This window comes from Pholcus phalangioides, unplaced genomic scaffold (assembly GCF_987345545.1).
Source record: "Pholcus phalangioides strain wild (caught in Gottingen) unplaced genomic scaffold, Ppha-v1.0 ptg000028l_1, whole genome shotgun sequence".
In the NCBI taxonomy this organism is placed as follows: Eukaryota; Metazoa; Arthropoda; class Arachnida; order Araneae; family Pholcidae; genus Pholcus; species Pholcus phalangioides.
Genome location: NW_028301618.1, coordinates 1,993,990 through 2,019,331, shown reverse-complemented (window position 1 = coordinate 2,019,331; position 25,342 = coordinate 1,993,990). Strand labels below are relative to the sequence as shown.

The following is a 25,342-nucleotide window of genomic DNA, read 5'->3' as shown; positions in this document are numbered from 1 at the left end:
ATAGCCGGTTCGTTCTCGACAGAAACTTCCCTGACGCAGGGGTGCAACAGAAACGGCGACATGACCACAGAAAAAGATTACTACCGCAGGGAGTCCCACATCGAGGGGTTAGCGCAATAACCTCTTGGTGAGTATATAAAAAAAGGCTGCCCATAAATTGCCCGGTCTAATTAGCCGTCGTATGCAGAAAATGACCGTGGTGCGACAAAAATGATCAAATGATGATTAAGTTTATAAATGATTCTCTCTCTCTCACACACACACACATATAGTACAGTTCCAATGTGATTTGCATGCTGGCTTATGACCTGAGCGGATCGAGAGCTCGCTGTTGGGAGAGGAGAGGGGGATTCAAAAATACGATTTTTTTATGATATTTGATTATATGATATTTGATTATATTATATGATTATATATGATTTTTATAAAAAATAAAAATAAATAAAATGAGCTAGTCACTGTGAGTATAGGGTGACCATACCTCCTTCATTTTGTCTCGTATTTTCCGGAATAGTCTCGTTATTTCTGTTTTTTTCTCCGTCCCGAATTTTTTTTAAAATAAAAATGTAGTGGTGTTTCCTATTTTTTAGTCAAAGTTTTCTTGAATTTGTTATTTAATCAAAAACGTTGATACAGGTAATTTTCAATGGATTGATTGAATGCAATATTATCATGAAGAAGTTCCGAAAATTTCATGAATTATCGCATTTTGCTTCGCCCCCGGTCCCAATAGACACGCGTTTTGCTTATGGTATTACCATCGAAATTCAACTTTCATTCACCCAAAAACTAGAGCCGATCTGATAAAACCAATGTCAGATTCAGAATCAGTGCTCGAAAAACACCCTAAATCACTGAAAAAAATATCCTTGAGAAATAGAATCAGAGTTGAATTGTGTGAATCAACAGAAAAATTCAAAACCAAAAATTATTTTGAATACGTAAATTCGTAACGTAATAAGTTTGATTAAAAGTTTCTGATTAAATCGTTGTTATTATTTTACTGTTTCCACTAAGTCACACCTTCGTCAAGCTACCATTTTTACATCCCTCGTTGACCGTATTTACAAGTAAGTTTTGATGAAAGTTCAAAAAACTAAAAAAAAAAAAAAAAAAATACTGCCCCTTTATTGATCAACATTGTAATCTGATTAAAACAACAACGTAAAATAATGATCGCGCAGTAAACACGTACGCACTGTATGCACCTTCCCTCAGACTTAATAGTGAAGGTAAAGAAATTGCACATTTTGGCAAAAAAGTATTGATTTGGTTAAAACAATTTTCAAGCAGATCTCATTTGGCTAACATGGTACAAATCTTGCGATAAATTTGCCAACATAGAAGACGAAGCTAACACGTAAGCGATACGTAATAGCAAGGTATTACGTTTTATCACACTACATGGAGAGAAAAAGTGCCAATCGTGAAGGAAGAAGGCCAAACTTGGCTTCTACTGGGATTGAATATTTCAGTTCATTTTTAAGAAGTGACAACCCGCTGCTGGTGGAAAAATGCTTTTTGGTTCGGTGTTTGGCATATAACTGACCATTAGAAAAATGACACGTCACCAAATTTTAAAAGCTTCGTCCGATCGAAAAACGGAAACACTTTTCTATATTAGTTTTTCACAAGGAATCACGTGTGCAATTATTGGGCGGTCGATAGTTACCACCCTGTATAACTGGCCCGAGCTGATGTGCCACGTTAGGAAAACACAAACACATTGCGTGATTACGTAACACGTTTCTGCCGACGCGAAATAATCCAGTTCGGTTCTCGCGGCGCAAAAAGCCTCCTCCTAGGAAAATAAGGCTTTAAGTCGGGTTTTCCTTGGAGCAGGCTTTCTGTGGCACGTGAATCGCCCAGCGCAACATGCCTCGCGCCAGCGCTTCACGTCGGACGTGATTAGCCGACTCCTTCTACAGAAGTCAAATGCGTCTTGCGCCGCGCATTTCGCAGATCTTCTCTTCACTTTTGTGTTGTGCATTCTTTCCGTCTCTCTCTTTCATTGTGCAAAAATATGCGGATGTGCAGACGACAGAACAGATGGTGCGCTACTCTAGAAAAACATGAACGCGTAGCTTGATAAAGTTACACGTTTCTGCTCACGCAAAATGGTCCTATTCGGTTCAAGCGGAGCAAAAAAAAAAAACTTGCTCCTCTCATAAAACCCGGCTTTAACACTTGAAAAATGTCCCGAATATCAGGGGTGTTGCCAGAAATTTCTTTCGGGGGACCACTTTCATTTCGGGGGGGGGGGGGGACCAAAATGATAGAACAATCGATTTGGCCATCTTTTTCGCATTTTTTGGTAATTTTCTGCTATTTCGGGGGGGGGGGGCAGACCTCTAAGCCCCCCCCCCCTCGCTACGCCCTTGCGGAATAGGCTGTGAAAGAATTGGCTATTAATTATCCCAATTCGCCCCTTTTTTTAATCAAATATGCCCCCCCCCTAATCTTAAAGAAATAGAAACTTCACGCACATTATTCGACTGCCACTAATTATAGTTTTCGTCGAAGAAAGATCTAATAAACGCCAACCTTGGTTATAAAGAGACCCCGGTTGTAACGAAACCTCGGTTATGACAACGAAATTCCTTGTAATCTTCCATGCCGTTATAACCGAGTTCGACTATACTTATCCTATCACAATACACGTTTTACCAGCAAATATGCAAAGTTAAAAATCAGAAATCTCTCCTGATTCGCTGAAATATCAGACGCGTGTCAGTACACAGCAACCCCAAACGGCAGATGGTTTCGATCCGTAATTTGGGAACTTATCGCAGTTGGGGTGCCGTTTGGCAGAGTAATATTAGATGAGAAGACGAAAGTCGTTACACCTACAAAGGTTCGATCCCTCCGCGTATTTTTATCTTCAAGTTTTTAATGATTGAATAGGTGAGCCATTAAACAATAATTTTCCTCATTAAATGGCGGTTTATTATACATTAAATTAATTAGATCTTTGTTAATTAATGCTCGAATATTTCTCACTATCCAATGTTTTTTTTTTTAAATGTTGCGGAGAAGAAAAACTTTCTCGTTACCCAAAATCGGATTTCGTTGTTTTCCCAGTGACGTAAGCATGAATAAACAAATGTCTCTCTTTCCGTAATATTGAGACATTTTCATTTCAAAATCATGTTATTATGAGGATAAAATGGATATTATTGGGTATTATGTGTATATGTGATTAAATACGGGTCATTAATAATAGTTAGTCTTAGGGGTTCTAGAAGTTTCTGTGCTAGATAGGGAAAGTGGGGATTAAGGGGTAGTCATCAAAGTGTAAACAAAGGTGCTCTCCGGCACTGTTGTGTTGTATGTGATTATTATATTACAGCTGTTTTGTGTGTGTGTAGATGCTTTATGGTGGGTATTTATTGCTTTGATATGATTGGGGCATATATGGTCTTCCCCACATTATTATTACCCAAAGGTGTATTTACGGTGTTTGCCGCCCTTCTCTCGTTCTTGTTTAATTTTCTTGACCACTTATTCCTCAAATTCGCAACCCTGTGCTATAACCCTTTTTGCTCCCCCCCCCCCCGCACTGCCAGTAAACATGTCTGTGTCCCTAAATCCTTCTTTTGGCCACTCACATGCTTGCATACTTATTTGGTCACCCATGTGCTTGTGGACTCTCAGTCACTCACATGCTTGCTGACTCTTGGTTAATAATGTGCTTGCATATTTTTTTGGTCACTCACTACTTGCATACTCTCTTGGTTACTCCCATGCTTGCACACTGTTTCAGTCACCCATATGCTCACACATGCTCTGAGTCACTGTTTCAGTCACCCATATGCTCACACATGCTCTGAGTCACTCTATCAGCCATTTGCATGCTTGTACATCTAAGTTACTTTTTTTGCTCACTCATGTGTTTGAACACTCTTGCGTTTACTCACATGCTTGCTAGCTCTCCAGGTTACTCTCACTGACATAGGCCCCGGCTCTCTGGGCAGAGGCAGATTCAGGGTTATAAAATTTTGCCACCCTTCTCCCGTTATTTGATAATTTTCTTAGCCACACATTCCTGAAATTCGCTGCCTTGGGCTATAGCCCGCCAAGTCACCCCCTGTAAATACGCAAATGTTACTACCTGCTACTTAGAGATGGGTTTAAGTATTTTGCAGCCCTCTAAAATGTTGTTTTTTTTTCAATCTTTGAGTGGCCAGGTTTGCACAAGAAAAACGTATCAAACTAAAATATTACTATTAGGAGTTTTTATCACCATATAATTTAGTGATAAAAAGCCATTTAGCAGTAAGAAAAAAACCAATAGCACCCACCACCCCGTGAGATTAAATGTGTGGCCCCGGGCACTTAAAGGTAGAGTCTACAATCATGGCCCCTGAAGTACGAGGCTCACAAGGTTCCAACCCCAAACGATTCTTATTTTTTTTATTTTTTCACCCTATTAATTCACAATTGAAGGGCCAGTGGTAAAATCTGTCCTGAGGGCCCAATTTTTCATGTCTTCCCCCCCCCCCCCCGTAGTGAATTTATAGGGAAACCTTTCTCCATTATGGCTTCACATGGGCTGCTTAAATTTCCTCTGGGGACAGAATGGGAACTATATTCTGTTTGGAGTGTCCCGGGAGCCCCACCAAACAGCACAGACTAGGGAAGCACAGCCCACATCTATACGCACCAGAGGCGTCGGAAGTATTTTTGACTTGTGGGTGCTTGACTTGGTCTCTATTCTTTAGATAGGTGATTTTGATTTCTGAATTAATTCTAAAGGTACTCAACCCTGTGCTGCAAGTGAGCTGAGTGATGCTCAAGCAACCTGGTACCGGTCGCCACTGCAGGGTACCACCATGGAACGGCTGTCAGGGCTAGACAATCACTCCCAGTACATAGAACCGCAACTGAATATTCTTTCGGGTGGAGCAAGCATGCCACCTGTTGTTAAAGGGAGAATCCAGTGCTCAGGGTGCCAAATTCACAAACACTTTTATCAATGCCTAAATTTAAAAAATTATACGAATTTCATTCAATGATTAAAATCGTCCCAATTTCATGCATACATTTGTGAAACTTGCCATAAGGGTGCTCCTCTTTTGATGATGCGTACAGGCAGTGCTCGCAACTGGGATGAAGGTTTAAGACCTCTGCTCTAAGTCATGTACGTTTGGGGAGTGCGGGCCACCCCTGTCATAGGTGTGAAACATGTCGGAGGACCACTTAAGTGATCTCGAATGTGCTGCAAACAACTTAGGTGATCTGCACCACAGGTAACTCAAGTGACCTAAAAATGTGCCACGGCCACTTAAGTTAATGGTTCCCGAACTTTTGTCCTCCACCCCCATGGTTTCCTTGCTCTGGTCAACTTTCATCCACAGCTCTCCAGAATAGTCAAACAAAGAACCCGCTCCCTCCAAAGCACTGAATAGGCACACATCGGCTCTTTATAGAACAATGCAACAACAGGTTTTTGACGTTTGGTAGTTTTTGTCTGTTTAAACTTTCCAAAAACCTATTAACGTTACTTTTCAATATAAAAATTCCTGTTGAAAATACACACATATTGATTACATGTAATGTTTGAAGTGACTGTCTTTTATAATATTAAGTATTTATTCTTTGTATAATAATTCTTTATACAGAATTTTTTTAAACAATATATAGGGCATTTTTTCATGTAAAATATATAATTTGAATAGATCATAGCATAAAAGCTGAAGGAAAAACTATGGAACTATTTGTTCTCTAATTCAGCATGATTCTCGACCTTCCAAAATCTCTTCAACTGCTTATACAGTATTTGTGTATTGATATAAACCATCTGTTGTACTCTTTTCATAGCAGATAGGTGTTTAAAAACTTCTTTTACACCGTATATGTGATGTTGATTTCTGTTATTAAATTATCTAGATCAGCGGTTCTCAACCGTTTTTTGACTCGCGGAGCCTGATCCAGTATATAATTTCTATGGCGCAGCCCTGTTTGACTCGAGGAGCCCTTTTCTGTACATATTTTTTATGGCAGAATCTTGTAGGCCTCTTTTATTTATCTATCAAATTTACTGATTTATATTATTTTCCTTGAGTCACCACGAACCCTTGGGGCTCCACGAAGCACCGGTTGAGAACCCCTGATCTAGATAATCTCTGATATTTAAAACGCTATCGTTTTTGTGGATAACATTAGAATATATCTAGCAATAAAAATACTAAATTGTAGAACTAAAATATCCTTTAATTTGGCAGTAACAAATTAAGTGCAAAAGTACGAATGATAACATTCATAAGTTTTTGACTGTTTTAATACTGAGTCAGTTTCTGAGGCCAAAAAAAGTCTAATCCTGTGATCTCCTATATACACATATTTTGAATAAACAGCTCTATTTCGCTTTGTAAATTGAACACTGGTAATCAGTGGTTTAGAGAAAAAAGGGACCATAAAATTATATATTATCTGCTCTAGAATTTGTCTGTTGAAAAAGTCAAAACTTCAAATTGCGATTAATATTTTTTATTTATTGTAATAAATTAGTGTTTAAAAATGAAACGTCATGTACAAAAAAGTAAGTTTCTCATCATGTAAACACTGTGTAATAAAACACTTGTCTGAACAGAGGGGGCATCTTAGGTGTTTCTGACCTCTGGGCAGAGCTGCTGGATTTCACGGCTATCACACGGCTTGTAAATTGCCGGTGTTCATTTACTGCCATCAACTTAGAATAAAAACTTGAAAATAAGAAGAGAAACATTGAGTTTGCTGTTCTTCGTTGCGGCAACTATTTTTAGAAAGGGATTCTAGTCCCCATTTCATCATAAAGCTCTTGCGACATCTCGCCTCCTAAACTCTAGGCTTGTAGCCTATGTGAAAGGTGGTCAAAAACCATCTAAATCTTAACAAGCAAACATGGTGGCCCGTTCACATTGAAAATGTTTTTATACACATGTTTAACTGTAAAACAGCTGGTAGATGATTCAATCACCACAAAAATTTTCTCTATGCATAATTATGCTGACCATATTTCATAGCAGAAATTACAAAAAAATTGGGATCTAATACACTGGAAAGTAGTGGAGATCGCCAGTTTTGGGAAAAAGTATTAATTTGTTGCTGAAAATTGTCAATGGGCAGGAAATTGAGGGCTACTACGCATTTCAGTCAATTAAAATGATTTGACGAATAAAAAAAGTTTAATATAACAAAAATGTCCAGTAAATATCAAAAATGCATGGAAGCATCGGTGAAAAACTGGACATTTGGAATAGTAGGACATGGGTATTGATAACTATAAATACGTGGCTACCAGGTGTACAAGTTTGAAATGCGGATTTTTTTTCAAAAAAAAACCACTTTAAATTCGGAAGAATGATAAAAAGTGCTTTATTCAAAGTATGCTCCATTGCTTGTTATGCATTTCCCCCATCTTTCCTGAAATTTGTGAATATCACGCCAGTAAAAATCTTCCCCTTTTGCTGCGAACCATTCATCGAGCTATTTTTTCACATCTTCATACGAACCACAGCGTTGCTCGGAAAGTGTGTGACCCATCAATGCAAACAAGTGGTAATCGGAAGGAGCCAAGTCTGGTGAGTAAGCAGCATAGGGTAGAACTTCCAGCTTAGTGCTTCCAATGTGCCGCTTTTGCTGTATGTGATGGAGCATTGCACATTGACCATTGATAAGGAGCATTTCACGTTGTCATGGGGCATTGCGATTGGAAACAGCTTGTTGACTAACGCCCAATTGCTCTGCGAGTTGTTTTTGTGTCTGTGTAGTATCATCTTCGTCCAACAATGCTTCCAATTCCACATCTTTTTTTTTGGCGGTTTTCCATGTTCCTTGTCTGCAACATCGAAGTCGCCACTTTTGAAACACTGAAACCATCATTCACACATATCTTGCGATGGAGCATGTTCACCATAAGCTTCTCGAAGTAATCGGTATGATTCAGCAGCAGTTTTCTTCAAATGAAACCAAAAAAATTAATGCTGTCCGCGAATGCTCTTTGTTCAGTATAACTTTCGACATATTGAACACAGCAATACAACACTATGCACACACTTTTCCAATTTATCACTCGTGCGCATCTGACACTTGTTGATGACACAACAAAATGGTGCAGTGTCAAATCTTTATAGCACAAACTGCATTGGTGCACCATCTGTTTTCTGAAATCCGCATTTCATACTTGTACACCTGGTATGTTTTGTGAAATTTGGGTAGTATGGTCACCCAATGTATTCTTATTATGCCCATAACATTTTTTTAACGTTCAATGGTATGTTTGCTGGATTTTAAAGTGAATTTCAGGATTTTTGTAAGAAAGTTTATCGATTTTTACCTTCTCATGGTTGGCAGGTCCGCCTCTAGGTGCTTGTCTTAAGTTTCACGTAGGAAATTTTTATTTCTGAATCTATTCTGAGGACACTCACACACTCAAGTTTCCATTGGTTTCCGAGCACACACAGCATTTAAGACACAGCTGTGTATAAACAATGAGTTTGATTTTATAAAATTCTGTTTGTGGTCGCGGGGCCACATTAGTTTGCAGTGAAGTATTTTTGTATTATTTGTATTTTGTGTTGCTGAAAAGAAACTTTTATATTTCATCGCAGGAGGAAGATATTTCATATTTGAGCTGTGCGACCGTCTGTAAAGAAAATCTTGATTAATGTTCGGCTGACGTAGTTTTCTCGGAACTGACCTTCGAAAAGTCGCTCATGATGGGAGAGTATTACGATGCGCTCGAGATTCCCCGTACAGCCACCCAAACAGAAATTAAACAAGCGTAAGTGTGCGATTAATATGTGCTACTTAGTTACTTTTGAAGCACGAAAATCTGTTCTCAGGGGTTAATTTATATCTTTAATTAGTTTTATATGAAACCTTGAAGTTGTAGAAAGTCTCCTCGATCTCTGCTTTACAAAACTCATATTCACAGAATGCTAATCATCCTGAATGAGACCCCTCCTGAGGATGGTAGGTGCTCTTCCCCAAGGGAATAGACAACCTTGGGGAGCAATCACCTAGCAATTGCAAAAGAAAAAGTCTCTACTTTTTGATATACTTACCTTTGAAAATGTTCCGAAGAATTTGTCTCAATTGTACAATATAAACCAGTTGTGTTCTTGGTTTATTTTTTATTTTCCCAAAAGTTAGGTCATTGGCAATGAAGGGGATGGCAATAAAAAATAACACTTAACATAATTTTCCACTTGAAACATTTTGGCGAGTTAATTTGAGTTGCAAATAAAACAATTTAGATTCTTTCAATAACATAATGCTGTAAATTTAGTGCTAAAAATATCTCGCATCTGTCACAGATAGTCAAGGTACGGCGATTTAAATCAGCTTGATTTAAATCATGATTAAAATCGCAATTTAAATTGTTTTTTCTGTACATAACTTTAATGATATTGAAGTAAGAGTAACCTAGAATGGTATGCATGTCGCTGATATATGGTAAAGTTAGTGATTAAAATAAATATAGAAGATCTTTGGGGGCAAATATAGACTTGAACTTAATCTCTGGATGCAGTGCAGAAAGAAAGTTTCTCTATTTCTAGATTTTGTGCATGGGAAAAATGGCAGAAAATATAGGTTGTTGAACTTAGCTTAACCACACCAAGTATTTTCAATTACAATGTGGCACTAGGGTTCCTCTGATTGAAAAAAAATAAAGAGGAATTATTTTTTGTGTTAATCCTTGAATTCTATGCCCTAATTCCCGATTCAAAATAATACATGCTGTACAGGCATAAATATTGTTAAACTTTAGTTTTTTTTTACTTTTCGTGTTAAAATTTCTAGTTTGCTCTTTTTTTTTTTTAACCAAAATTCATTAAATCCGTGAAAGAATAAAAATGTGTGAACTATATTAAGCAACACCATGTAAGTCAGAAACACATCCATTAATTGTGCAAGAAACAATCTTGTCAATAGAATTTGTTTTATTTGTAAGTCGAGTGAATTGAGATACCTGCAACATATATATGTGTGATACTGAGTTGCCACCACTTCTTGACTTTAATGGGGGGGGGGGGGCTCATGAATAAAAGCACTTTTCTGTATTTAAAAAAATTAATACATTAAGGTAATTGGGGGCTCAATGACAGTTCATGTTATATTAACAAAATTTTTGTGTTCATATTTTTTGCTTGTAGTTCGTTTGTAGTTTATTCATTAATGCTTAATTAAATTTGAGTGATTAGGAGAAAAAAGCAGTCAGGTGATATGAAAATATGCATTCTTAATGATTAACAAGATTTGTTCTAATTAATAAGTGGTCAGTTAATTTTAATCAAAAAATCTGATTTTCTTGATTATTTAAAAAAAAACATGATTTTTTCATACCCTGCAGTTAGTAAATTAGATTGATTTCACCCGATCGACATCTGTCCAAATATAATATTTTTTTTCAAAAAGTCAGTTCACACTGGAATCACCTTCCCGTGGCACCACAGCCACGTCAATCAGCTAGGAAGTCCATGCAGGTCCATATCTCCTTTCCACAGATACCTCAAGTAACATCAGAGCATACTGTTGAATCAGTTCGAAAAGAGGCAGAACAGAGGCAGTCACATATCAGAACTCCATTGCAGTGGAGGCATCGGAAGGATTTTTAGCTAGGACGCTATATTCCTTGATCATCAAAGCAAAATTGGCGGAGCTACCACAAAGGCAAGATTACAGCATACTATTCATTATTGCTTCCTAAGGATCAGAGCACCTTGCTTTCTCTCAGATCATGACCAGGAAAAAAACACAACCCGTATTTAAAGGGAAATTATCTGGGTCTCGCATGGCCTTCCCAACTTTGAAGCACAAATGCGAGCTGATCTCCCTGTTAAAAAGTTTTGCCACAGAGAGCAACAAACCTACAATGATACAATTATTCAATCATTACACTTCACTCATATTTTGAAAAATTGATGGCAGATGGCAGCACTATAACAAACGTTACACAGAAATAAGCTTCACAATACATACACACACATTTCCCAACATGACCCAGGTCTTCAACCACCTGCTAAAATCTCTTCATTCAAACAGAGCGACGGACTATGATCTGGTTAGGAGGAAGAGGAGGTCTCTTATTGCCACAGGTGCCAATCAGCTTCGAGATCACTTTTTCAGCTTCGAATCTACTTTTTTTGAGGACGAGAATAGAGGCTGTTGGCAGAATTTCATTTTTTCCTCAAAGTGAAGTGACTTTTGAAATTTATTTACTGATGTGTGTCTTAATCGTGTGTTTCTAGGTATAGGAAACTTGCACTCAAATGGCATCCAGACAAAAATCTCGATAAAAAAGAAATCGCAGAGAGAAAGTTCAAGGAAATAAGTGAAGCTTATGAAGTTCTCTCCGATGGTGAGTTCTGTATTCAACTTTTTTTTTTGCAAATCACCATAATATACACTGAGTGGACACTTTATTATGACCACTTTGTCAATATTTTGTTGGTTCACCTTTTGCCTTTAATGTAGTGTTGATTCTTCTTGGCATAGACTCTACGAGATGTTGATAGGTTGTTAGTGTATCTGGAAACCATGTGTGATGAATAGCACTTTCCAATGGTGTTAGATTGGACGGTTGTGGATCTAGATGCCTGATGGCTCTTTCAACCTCATCCTACAAATGCTCAATGGGATTGAGATGGGGGGAGGGACACCTAAGCAAAGTAAACTGTCCTTCATGTTCCTTGAACCAATCCTCTACAATATCAGCCTATGGCAGGACAAGTTATCTGGTTGAAAGTAGCCATTACCATTTGGGATAAACCATCTTGGTCAGCAACATTGTTTAGATATTATGTATTTTGCAGATGTTCATGAACACAAATTAGAGCCTCAAAGCATGCCAGGAAAACATTTTTTAAACCACCACATTAGCCTCCATCAGCTTAAAGGGTTGTTGCAATGCACTTTACACCCATGCTTTTTTCCCATTTCTGCCAAATTCTCTCACCCACCCATCTGCATGGTGTAACTAAAAACTAGATTCATCAGACCACATAACTTGTTTCCAATTATCTACTTTCCAATCCTTGCGCTCCTGAGCGAATTCGGGATGGTTTTTTTCTTGTTAGCTGCAGACAGCAACAGTGTTTGAACTGGCCTTTGGCGTCCTTATCCTATATGAAGCCTTGTACGGCAAACACTGCATGCATGCATCTTCTAAGACTATCCTTGATTGAAATCTACTGCACTGTTACCATTCTTTCTACCAATCTTTCACAAGTCGTGGAGACTCCGTTCTGCCCAAGCATTCAACAGCCACAAGTTGCATGTTGAGACCCATTTTTTGTCTGACAGTCTAATCTTTAAACACTTTAACTATAGCTGCTCTTGAATATTTTGCAAATGCAGCGGTTTCGCTTGTACTCACTTTATGGTTCAAATCTTCTACAATTATCCCATGTTTAAAGTCATCAATTCACATTTTTCCTCCCATACAAAATTTTTTTATCTTACTATCCTGGCACTGTAGCAGCAACAGTTTGATACCATAGCTCAAAATTCTGAAGAGGAATGTTTATGAGGCGCACATGTACGACTTAGTAATAGTAATGATTAAGCCACAGCAGGTGATTGCCTGAAAACATTGCTGAAACAGGAAAAATAAATTTAAATAAAAATCTTCGTAATATAAATATAGTTGCCTATAGTATTAAAATACAGCAACCCAAAATTAGGAATTAATTTACCAATGACACTTGGGCAAGGCCGTAACTAGGCGGGTGTAACAGGTGCACCTGCACAGGACCCACTTGGAAGGGGGCCCCAGAATGGGCCTATATTCGCCAGAAGGGGCCTAAATTCAAATTCTTCCACAGGGCACAGGGATGGCTAGATACAGCCCTGCACTTGGGTACTATGCATAATTGCCGGTAAAAGTGATAAAATTAGGGAAATTTATCAAATTTACCAAAATGTTCTGCGATTATGGATAATAACGAGATTTATAATATTTACCTTAACAGGGTGAACGTGACCTGTTCTGCTAAACAAAAGGGGGTGATAGACGACCCCAAGTGGAGCATAAAACATTATAAAAACCCCCTCTAACCATTTTAGTTACTGTGGATAATCGGTTATTGAAGAAAAAATGTATGGAATCTGAAAAAAAACCAAATTGGTGAAGTTTCTGAAAGACCTACACACAAAGTGTGTGTTGTACACACAAAGGCGCGAATGCGAGCCGATCTCCCCGTTAAAAAGTCTCGCCACAGAGAGCAACAGTCCTACAACGGTAAATCATTCAACCATAACACTTCACTCATAGTTAGAAAAACTGGGGGCAGATGACAGCACTACAGATAACAAGCATTACACAGAAACAAACTTTACGTCAGGTTGCACTACACGTACACGCACATTCCCGCATGTACCGATTCGTTGGGGGGTTCCGCGGGGGAGGGGGGTGCATGTGTGGTGTAGCAGTAGTAGGTAGGGCCTCCAAAAAATGGCTCGATGATCCATGATGTTCTTAAGTCAGCCACCTTGTTGGGCAATTTGCCTGTTGTGGCGTTGTATTTGTATTTGTATAAACTGAACACATATTTGGAAAGAGCAGAAAAAATCTCATAAGATAACACCAATTTCACCGGAATATCTGGATTTAATGTGACAAGCTATAAGCACTGAAAGATTGACAAAGTTCGAAATTAAATTGTTACCAAAATTTTTTATTGCTAATTCCACAAACACCATTCTAGCTATAATCAATCAAATTTACCAAAAACTTGTCCATCGCACCATCTTTTGAAAGAGCCTACAATAAACCATATCGGTGATCTAGTTCAGGGGAAATTTAATCTTTTGTCTGCAATACATCACTGAAATCAGCGTTTGTCAAAGTAGACACCTTATAGATTTTGGGGACTGTTTGATTTTTTCCACTTCACCAATCTCTCAGTGCGTGTAGCTCGGCATTAAATCCAGATATCCTGATAAGGTGAGTGTCACTTTATGCGATTTTATGTGCGAAATTTAATTGTTGCTAAAATCTGTAACGGCCAATTCCAAATTTTTGTCATATATCTAATTTGACAAATGCTGATTTCAGTGATGTATTTGCAAACAAAAGTCTGAATTTCTCTTGAACCAGAAAACCGATATGGTTTATTGTAGGCTCTTTCAAAAGCTGGTGTGATGGACAAGTTTTTGGCAAATTTGACTGACTGTAGCTATAAGGATGTTTGCGGAATCAGCCATTAAAAAATTTTGGCAACAATTCAGTTTTAAACTTTGTAATCTTGCAGCTCTTGTAGCTCCCCATTGAATCCAGGTATTTCGATTAAATTGGTGTCACCTTATGGGATTTTTTCTGCTCTTTCCAAATATGTGCTTAGTTTACATGCAGGCCTTTAACAAATTCTTTGACACATTTTTTTCCTATAATCAATTATCCACCATAACTCAAAAACAGTTCAAGGCGTTTTATGGCAAGTTGTTTCATGTTTCACTTGGGCTCATCTATCACCTCCTTTCGTTTGGAACAGCAGGTCACGTTCACCCTCTATACATAAAAGAAAAATGCACTGCCTATAAATATACAGCAAAACCTTCAGTTATCTGAGCTAACATAGACCAGACTTACCGCGGATGATTCAGACCTTAGAGAATTTTGGCATAAAATAAAATGAAAGTCTTGAATGACGGAATTTACATTTTCACAAAAGTTATTTTTAATCACTGTATAGTGCAAGTAAAATGATGAAATGAATATATTGAAGTTACTTAAAATACTTTAACGTATTTACAGTTTACAGCATTTCAAGTATCTCACACAAAAATAGTCTTTCAATGTCTTGTGCCATAGAGCATTATTGAATGCTTGAGGAAGCACCATGGTGTTCTCGAGCAATAGCATAGCTGCCAAATCTCCCGGACTCGCGAAAAATTCTTATATCTCCTAAATTTCAACCGTGGTTGTAAAACGTCCTCACTTTTGGGAGAAAAAAATTCCTAAGGAATTTACCCGGAAAAAATGCTTGCTTTTTTTATGCCCCAAATTATATTCAGTGTAATGTAAATTGTCGCCATTTCATCAAAATCACAAAATATTTCATTTTTTTGGGGGGGGGGGGATGAACAAAGTTTGCCAAAAAGCCAGCATTAATGCAGCCTTTCCACTTCCAAAATTAGAGAGATTTGTATCTGCTTTGCTGACTATATTTCCTGTTGAGTCTGTATATGTCCCATTTTAAGCCAGATGATGTGTTTTTTTTTGTTTGCAAGATTTTATTTGAGAGTTGTAATGACAGGTACTTAAACCTACTGGTTGGCCATGATTGAGGACTTGGCACTAATCAGTGATGGTTTGCATGGTATCACGTTTTTGCAAAGGCAAAAATTCCCTACAATTTTATTTTTATTGAAGAAAAATCTCTATTGTTTTTGAAAATCATTTTTATATTTACTTTTGTGCAGAATTTGGATGCGCGTAAAAACATTCAGAATTCTCATTCTCCAAAGTTGGCAGTTATGCAATAGGCTTAAGATGCTTATCTACTGAAGAGTGGCCTAAGAGTATTTTTCTAAACTGCTATGTTTTTAAAATTTTATTAAACATTATATTTTTGTAAACAGCTTATGAAATTTTGGTCGTTTATTATTTTTATGCAGAGAAGAAGCGCCGGATGTATGATCAGTATGGCAAGGATGGCATGAAGAATGTCGCAAAAAGGCAGAGGAGGTATTACGATAGTTCCCCGTCGATGTTTGATGGTGGCTTTCAACCATTTTTCCAATTTTCATTCCGTGATCCTGAAGAGGTTTTCCGAGAGTTTTTCAAGAATGACCCATTCGAGGACTTCTTTGGAGCATCTGCTAGCCATGCCAGGGGACATCAAAACTGTATGTTGATATGCTGTGTGTTCTCCCCTATTAATTATAAGTCAATGTGCATGCAAAGTGGCCGGACATTTCCTTATTTTAAATGGTTTGAGATGTGTGATTAATGGAGAATAAAAGATTGAAAGCTTTTTTACAAATACACTGAAATGTCGATACAACAATACTATGCAGACCAAGAAAAACTCATTGTAGAGGGATTACCGTTATATCGAGTATCATTGTAGTGAGGTTTCACTGTAGTATTTTTTTTATTTTTAATTTGACTGAATCAGCCCTGATACAAGAAGGGAAAGGCTTACTTCAGGGCTTGACGAATTGAAAAATGGTTTGGGCACCAGCCAAATTTCTTAGAAACCAAGCAGGTTTTTATGGTTTTCTAGAAAAATTAAGAGATCCGCATGTGATTATGTTTCCAGTCATTCCTTTTTTTTTAAACTTAGTGATGCGAGATTTGAATATTAATATTCTCTCATTTTCTTCCAGACTTCACTTGTTAAAAATTTAAAATCGCATTGAACTAGATGCACTTCACAAGCTATTTACATAAATTTCCTTCATTACCGCAATTTTCTGTATAGATTAATGTATGATTTATTTTGCAGCTTCTCCAGGTCAAGAACTGGCAAGTGGTAATTTATTTCCTAATTTTGCCTTCGGATTCGGAAGTATATCGCCATTCTTTGGACCTAGTTCCTTCAATGCAGAGTAAGTACTTGTGTCCTTTGTTTCTGAATTTAATCTGTCTGCTTTGACAAAGTGACTTGTCATAAATCCTCTGATTAAAAGTATGATAAAAATTACTTCTGTGGTAAATGCTGTCGAACCCTGCTTATAAGGAACCTCCTAAAGAATTTTTCTTCCTTGGAACGTTATGGATGGCGGTAGCGATCAACTAATAGCTCGCGAATGACATAGGCCAACAGATGCATGGGCGGAGATATGCCCCCCCCCCCCAGCATCACAGGTGGAGTCGACTGATCTAACGTATATATGAATCGAAATCATCATCGTGCCTCCCCCGCAGACTTCCAAGTCTATCTCCACCTATGACCAGATGGCGACAATGTAGAGAAATATGTCCTCTCCAAAATATGTCCAAGGAAGAAAAATTCTGTTTCCCATAGCTTAGGGGTCAATTTCTATAGTAGCTGCATGTTTTCCTCAATAGATAGCAGCACATTTGTTTTGAATGTGTGGGAAAAAATTTGCTCAAAAAAGAAAACAGCAATGTTTTTCGGCCATGTATTTCTTTAAGTTACATGCCTAACAGGGCATGCAAATGTTTTAGATTTGTCCAGCCCTGATGTACACAAAATAATTTCGAAAATGTACAAGAGAGCTTATGAACTACATACAAAACTAATATACACAAACTGAACGATTTTTCATCAAAACCTATGAGGAGGAAAAAAATCTCATTTTGGTTAACGTTCGTGATTCTGGAACAAATTATCTTCGTTAACTGTGGTATCATTGTTCATGTTTTGTGTTAAATTTTTTTTCTCATTTGCATCTTTTTTTTTGCAAAAACTGTTTTAGTTTCCTGCTTCTAATAATCTGAATAACCTTACAGCTTTGCAAATTTCTCGTCATTCAACAAGAACCTAGCAAAAGGTGGAGGAGGAGGTGGGAGTGCAGGAGGCAATGTCCGGAGAACCTCAACATCTACGAGATTTGTCAACGGCAAAAAGATTGAGACCAGGAAGTGAGTATACATGTGCTGTTATGAGGTGAATTTTTTTTCACTAGCTGCCAAAAAGTTTTGATTTATCTTGGTCTGTGTTTCCCAAAGTGGGTAGTGCCATCCTTTGGGGGGGGGGGGGCAGGTGAAACTACAGATACAACATGGGGATCCTATCGTATCCCATAATTTGCAACGATAGGTATCAAAATTAATGTATCCTTTTATGAAACACTTTCAATGAATTAAGAGTGTCTATGAGGGTGAATGACTGTTCTCAAAGCTCATGGACTTATATCATTATCTGAGCCATTAAGAGAGATTTTTTCTCAATTTCTTTTATGGGAAATGTGACTGCTACTATCTGTATACTGTTGGACTGATGTGGTAGCTTCTCAAATGCAGAAAAATAGGCTGCAAAAAGGTTGCTGCTTATTTTTGAAAGTCTGTAATCTAGTGAATATGGTAGCTTTTGTTAGCGCATATGGGAAAAAAGAAAATTGAAATTACTTGCAACTCAATGAGTTGCTGTCACCAGCAGAACATGAAATTATATTGTACAATTCTTACAGCATAATTACGTTAGGGCCACACTCTCTAGGAACACACGTTCTGGCATGTGGTAATTCATTAGAAATTCTGTAGATGAATGTGTACGAGGTGCATGTACAATTAATTAGTAGTAGTGAGTTGCCGTGTGCAATCCAAATGACAGTCTGTGTAGCCAGCCTAGATAGTCCAGTTTTAACAGAATTTACGTAATCTGGAGAAATTCAAAATTTATTTTTATTTATTTATTTATCATATACAAAACCTGTGCAAGGCCAGTAGGCTCTAACTCCACGGGTGCACAATTCAAACATCAATAAAATTGGAAAGAGACGGCAGGGAGCATCAGTAAAAGCAATAACATAATCATCACACACGAATATATGCAAGAAGAGGAATGCATAAAAGATGACGCTAATATATTTAAAAAAAAAATAAACAAATAAACAATCCTCACATGTAATTCCAAATTAAAATAATCAATAGAACTGATGAAAAAAAAAATTATATAAATAAAATAAGCATATATGCACCAATAAAACCCGACATGAACTAAAATGCACAGCACATTAAAAATGTTGAAAGATCAGAAGCATTGAGAGAGTGACAGAATCTGTGATATGTAGATGAACATACGAGATCTGGTGGTAATCTGTTCCATACTCTTCCAACTCGGCATCAGAAGTTATAAAATTTAGCATTATTTCTGGCAGTTGGAATTTTCATTTGTAATGAATGTCTTCTCAGTGATGGTCTGGGATTGATTTCAAAAAATGGAGTTGGCTGACCAGTATTTACTAAGTTGTGTACAAGTTTGAAGCACAGCTTTAAGTCGGCTTCAAGAGTGGACGCAGAGACATCTGAGCCTTTCCTCGTATGGGCGATGACGCAGACTACAAAACTGTTTGGTAAATGACTTCTGGACCTTTTCGATGAATTTTATATCTTTCACTTTGTACGGAGACCATATTTGCGAACAATACTCCAGGATTGGACATATCAAAATGGTAAATGCGTGCATGAGTGTAGCGGTATTACATTTTCCATACACCTTCCGTAGGACATAAGAAGCACGTCTCGCTTTACACACTATATTCAAATAATGTAAGTCAATTTCCGGTATTGCGAATGGTGATCCCCAAGTCAGTGTAGGAAGTGAACTTCTGGAGCTCTTCACCACCCATCGAGTAGCTTGGATTCATTCTGTATCCCCCTATGTGCATGACACCACTTTTGTTAACGGAAATTGGAAGACGATTGACTACAGTCCAGTTGTGGAGACGTTGGCAGGCAGAATTAAGCTCTGTGTGTTCAGACGTGGGAAAGAATAGTTTAACATCATCAGCAAATTGTACTAGTGGAATTGGATGAGTGTAAAAAGCAATGTCATGCGTGAATAGTACAAGCAACAGTGGACCCAACACAGAGCCCTGAACCACACCGCTAGACACACATTTTTTCCCAGAGAAGCAATCTTCAACACGAACCTGAACAGTTCTAGAGCTCAGATATGACTGCAGTATTCGGCACATCTTTTCTGGCACACCCAAGTTCAATAGCTTTGTGATCAGAAGAGAGCGGTCTATTTTATCGAATGCTTTGTGAAAATCAATAAGCAATATATCAATTTCGGTTTTTTCTTCAAAGGCATTTGTCCAATAGTCGTGGCAAATTCGTTGTTGGATTAATAGTGATAGACCAGGAACAAAACCAAATTGAGATTAGATGGTATAAACCCTGAATTGATAGCAAATGTAAGAAGTTTTTGGACCAGACATCTTTCGAATATTTTAGAAGAAATATCAGTCAATGATACCGGCCTTTTTACCCTCTTTGCTGCAGGAACCATTCACATAATTTATGTTAAAATCCACTGGTTGTCCTCCCCAGGGTGAAAAGGGATGGTTCGCAGGCCATGTGACAACACAAGGCATCACTCTAGGAGGGGACCCAAATCAGAAAAGACAAAAAGCTTTGTTGACCAGAAAAAATGTGGGGGGGGGGGGGAACACACACCAAAAATAGGTCCCACACGGATACAGATTTTTCTAGAGTCTTCCCTCTTATAGGTTAGTTCTGCAGCAGGGAGGGGGATCTAAACCTAATGTGGCCTGCAGAAGGTGCTTGTGAAAACAAGTATCAATCCACACAGCATAAGTACATTATATTGCTCATGCAAGTAATAACCATCTTGCATGTTTTTCCTGTAGATTGAAAATGTTTGTGGGACCCCAATCTACATGCTGCTTATAAACTGTTTTGACAAAATTTGAGGGGTAAAGATGCTCACAGACTTACCAACTTTTTGGGTGTATATCCAGGGTAATCCCAGATTTCATTGCCACCATAAAAAGTACAAATTTGACAAAAATGAAAAAGACATCTACCAGATATCCTGCGATCAAACAAATAAGTCAGTCATCATATTTTCTAAAATATTCCACAGTGAACTATTCTCACGAAGGCGAACAAAATTTCAGAATGGAACACTAGGCTGTATTACACTCCGAGTGCCAGAAAAAAAGTGACTTCAAAACCCTGAATTTGAAGAACCAGATGCACTTAGCTCCCATCACTTACAGAATTTCAAACTTTCTAGAAGGATGTATGCAACTGGAAATTCGCAGTCTCAATATCGTGCAGAGAAAACATCACCATCATTCAGCAGCAGAAGAGAACAAAAAATATATATCTAAACATCAGTTAATCTTGAAAACGTGCTGGTAAAATCTAAACACTTTGTGGTCCTCTGGCATCACCGCCATGGATGACCGTGATCCTGTTATGGGAGGGGGCAAGTAACCATCATGCTGTTTGTTGTTTTCTTCTTGGTTGCGTTCTGGGGGTGGGGGGGGGTGAGTAGTCTGAATCACCTTGTGCTGCTGCCATTGAAGAACCTGAAGTGAGAGGTATTCAAGCCTTTTCTTCATGTGAACATGAAGAACATGGCACAAATTTCTACACTTTGAAACATTGCCAACAAGCACAATTCCTTACTTTTGTCTTGCTGGGAAAACTGGAAAATCTCCAGGACACCCATAGACTCAGCTGAAGATCTTGTTGCGAGAATGTTGTTGCAGAAAAGAACACGTGGTGTAAGGGATGAAAAAAAATAGGAGTCTACTAGAAGGTGAGAAAATACGCCAGTCTTTCATTCGCAGGGAACAAATTCTTGTTGCAAGGAACAAAAAACATAATAGCAGGAGTCTACGAGAAGATGTGTTAGTCTTTCATTCGCCAGTGTGAACTGTGTAACAGCACCCTTGAATGCGGATTTGAGCATTTACTTTGAGTGTGATTTGAATGGGATTGTGCAACAGAAGTTTTTTTTTACTGTTGAAAGGACTATTTTTTTACTGCTTGCTTGGACGATGGTCTGTGTGCTTTTTGACTTTCGGAGTGGAATGTGACTCTACGTTTGGGTACCCTATCAACCCCTCTCATTTTGTCCAAGCAGTTTAAGAACACCCTCTGTATGGGGGGAGGGGGGGTGGTAATGCTGCTTGCTTTTTTTCATTCTTTTGTTGTTTGCTTTGATTTACCCGATTGGTATAGCTGCCAAGTTTCCTGGATTTCTGGTCTATCTCCCGGACTCCCAAAAAATTCTTTTATATCTAAAATTTCACCTGTGATTGTAAAAAATCCCTACATTTAGGGGAAAATGTATTCCCCAAGAATTTAACCAAAGATATATATATAGACAGATATTTATATATATCGATATAAATAATATCTTATATTATTTATATCGACCCCCAATGCTTCATAAACATTGTATAAATTGTCACCATTTCATCAAATCAGAAAAAAAAAAAAAATTATTTTTGGGGAGAAAACAGAAAATTCGCCAACCAGCAAGCATCGATCCGGCCTTTTGAAATCCAAAATCGGCACAATCGCGTTTATCTGCTTTATCCATGTTAAGACTAAAATTTTTTTGTTTGCAAGGTTTGATTTTTGGGTTAAATTACCCAAGGACTCTAACCTACTGGTTGGCCATGGCGATGGCTTGCATGGTGTCACGGTTTTTGCAACAGGAAAATATCCCTAAAATTTCCCTTTTACTAATGAAAAATTCCAAAAATGATTTAAAAGATCCCTTTTACATTTATTTTTGTACAGAATGTTTGGATTCACCCAAAAACCTCCCAAATTCTCATTCTCTAAAGTTGGCAGCTATGCATTGGAATCTTTCATTATTACACAAGCCTGATGGTTGGGCAGTTTTGAAACACTCAAATTAAATTGTACAGACAATCTATTGTCTAAAATGTCTGTCATGGCTGCCCAGTCTCGTGGATTTTCCAGGAGGCTCCTAAATTTCTACTCTTATCTTCCAGACTCCAGAAAAATTCTTATATCTCCTGAATTTGAACTGTGATTGTAAAAAATACCTACTTGTAGAGAAAAAAAAATAAATTAGTCCCAAACTATTTTACCCATAAAAAAAAAAAGGACCATAGCTTTTGTCTTCAACCTTTCAGATGTTGCGGGCCAAATTAAATTTTCACGAAACCCGCAGACCACTAAGCCATACTGTGGTATTCTCGGTTATTAAACAGGGTTCTCTCCCCAAATTTATTGAACACTTTTTTTTACTCTGAGTTTATTTCGTTAATTAAATTTGGATTCTTATTTACTTTCGAATGATTTTCGTTAATTCTTTACAATTAATTCATTCTTTATTTCATTTTAATTGATTATTTTTTTATTAAATCTGAAATTTGCCCGATAAACCCGAAATTATTTTTTCATTCATTTTAAAATTTTAATTTATTATGTAATTTTCTTATGAAAATTCCTAATTTTTTTCCCTTAAGTATTACTTTTAATGATTCTGAAAAATCTCACTCCTTGTAATTCTGAAATTACTCTCAATAATTCAGCAATTATTTCTTTCAGTAATTCTAAAATTATTTCTTTCATTAAAGGATTTTTTTTCGCATTCGGGCTCCCCCACCATTTTAATGTATCAAATGCACGGCTTTACTATTGAATCTGGAAAGTATATCACGGTACTTAAATACAGCAGTATTGATTTTCTGCGGCTGGAGCTCTTTATCATATTTATTTATTTTTGGAATTTATTCATTTTTCTATATAAAGTAGTTACACCTTTGTCACAGTGGTGGTCGGCTGAAGTTTGTTTTCTGCAGTTCCCAACTTTAAGGCAAAAATGTGAGCCGATGCCCTTGTTTAAAAGTCTTGCTACAGAGAGCAACAAGTCTACAACCAGGGTTGGCAAGTTTTTGATTGTTTAAATCACTGATTCCCAACGTGGGCGTTAATGCCCCCTGGGATCCGATGGAATGTTCCAGTGCTGTAACGGGTAATTCAAATTGTCGGCATTATGTCAAATAACAAAAAAACCATAATTTTCGACAGGAAGAGACGAAATTTGCAGCGTCAATTTGGCTTTTCAACATCCGTAATTGGCGAGATGTGTATGCACTCTGACCATATGCCCCATTAAATGTGTATGTCCCGTTTCAGACCTGATGCTGATTTTTTTTGACGTGATTTAATTTGAGAGTAGTAATGAGAGGTAATTAAAATTACTGGTTGGCAATAATCTGCAATATCTTATGTGATGTCACATTTCTGCAAATTGTTTTTAAAAATCCTGTTTACATTTATTTTTGTATTGAATTCGGATCTGCCTGAAAACCTCACAAATTTTCATTCTCAAACGTTGGCAGCTATGGTATGTGCATGTACTCTGATTTTTTTTGTTAGTTTTTATTTTTTGGTTTCTTTACACACTCAACTGATACCGTTCATATTTTTCAGGGTTCTGGAAAACGGTGTGGAGACCACGACGGTATATGAAAATAATGAACTGAAATCGAAGACTGTGAGAAAGCTCCAATAAAATAGGAAAGAGGGAAAAAATACCAGTTCTGGAGAGTAGTGAGGAAAACGGATGAGAGGCCGGAAAAAACTTTTGTGCTTAAATTTTGGATTTACTTTTTGTGTAAATTTGATTATTTTATTTTTGAAAAAAGTCTTGATGTTAGTGATGTTAGTCTCCACGAGTTGTCGCAGAAAGTGAAAAAACCACACAGCAAACAAAGTATGTTTAATTGTCATCCCTGCCGTTATTTTTATCATTTTCATTGGTTTTTTATTTATTAAAATAAGATAAATTTAACCTGCCGCATGATTAGCGTTTTTGCGAGTTGAGATACTTACCACACGAATGCTCTAATTCTGCTGCTATTATATCAAGGAGTTTTTAAAACAAAGGAAACTATCGGGAGCAGGTGGCCACTAATTTATGTACATATCGAGTAAAAGACTAATCAATGTCATTTATATATATATATAATATAGTCTCCTATAAGGCGCATGAATTACATGTTACGGAAAAAGCTGTATAAATTCTTTTGCTGATGGATGTCACGAATTATTTGGTGTTGTAATTTTTATGTATGTTAAGTGTTATTTCTCTCTCGTTCATTCACCCCTTCCCTTTTACCCGTTAACCCAATGACTCTGCAGCCGTTGGTAGGCAAATGTCGTCGTTTCATTCTGTATCGCCTGTTGGAGGAAAACATGGGAAGAAAATTGTGCATTTAGGTGTGTTGTCGGACGTCCCCACCCCTGTTCTCAGGTGTTTTATTGATCGGCTGTCTGATTGGCTGATTTTTTTTCTCTCTTTCTTTGTGATGCAGAATGTTCTCGAATAAAGACTTTTGTGCTGCTAAATCATTGCTTTTAATTGTATTATGTGTCGCTGTGAATGATTTTTGTGTAAATGTTGTGGATGGGAGATAGGTTGTTGGGTGTTTGTGGGAAATGATTAATGTTGCTTCGATATGTCTCTTTTTCGTTTTTTTAATACAAGCCTGTTGCTACTTTAGGCTCACAATTTTGACATAAGCATGGAATGCTAAACACAGTACTGATATAGATTATAGTGTCGTTTTTCTTCTGCATTGTAAAGCCTGTTTGCATGGAAGCATTTTTAGCAATTTACAGCTTGGAGGGAATATTGGCTTTTATTGCAGATGGTTCCAAGGGACTTGATACAATGACCATGAGGAAGCGCCAGGGAAAACTAGTATAGCCACTCTTGGTGAATTTCTTCAAATGCAAAATTGTGAGAAATAACAGATCTTCGATAAGCATCAGTGTGAAGACAGTGTTTTGTTCCATCAGTAACATGTAAGTTTGACAACTGCCCCCTCAAACCAATAAAAATGAAGGCTGTGGACAACTCATCAATAAAATGAAGGCCACAGATGCTTCTTACCAATAAAATGGAAGCAGTGGACC

The 25,342-nt window shown here is 37.5% G+C and overlaps 1 protein-coding gene across 1 annotated transcript; it reads left to right on the top strand.

The window, feature by feature from the left end:
* Positions 1–2,755: 2,755 nt before the first annotated feature.
* mrj (DnaJ heat shock protein family (Hsp40) member B6 mrj) lies at positions 2,756–24,772 on the top strand. Its single transcript, XM_089252093.1, has 7 exons — positions 2,756–2,904; positions 8,592–8,764; positions 11,235–11,344; positions 15,604–15,834; positions 16,437–16,539; positions 17,408–17,539; positions 23,855–24,772. Exons 2-7 carry the CDS (start codon positions 8,697–8,699, stop codon positions 23,934–23,936), a joined length of 726 nt encoding a protein of 241 aa, XP_089108219.1. The 5' UTR covers positions 2,756–2,904; positions 8,592–8,696; the 3' UTR covers positions 23,937–24,772.
* The last annotated feature ends 570 nt before the right edge of the window (positions 24,773–25,342 follow it).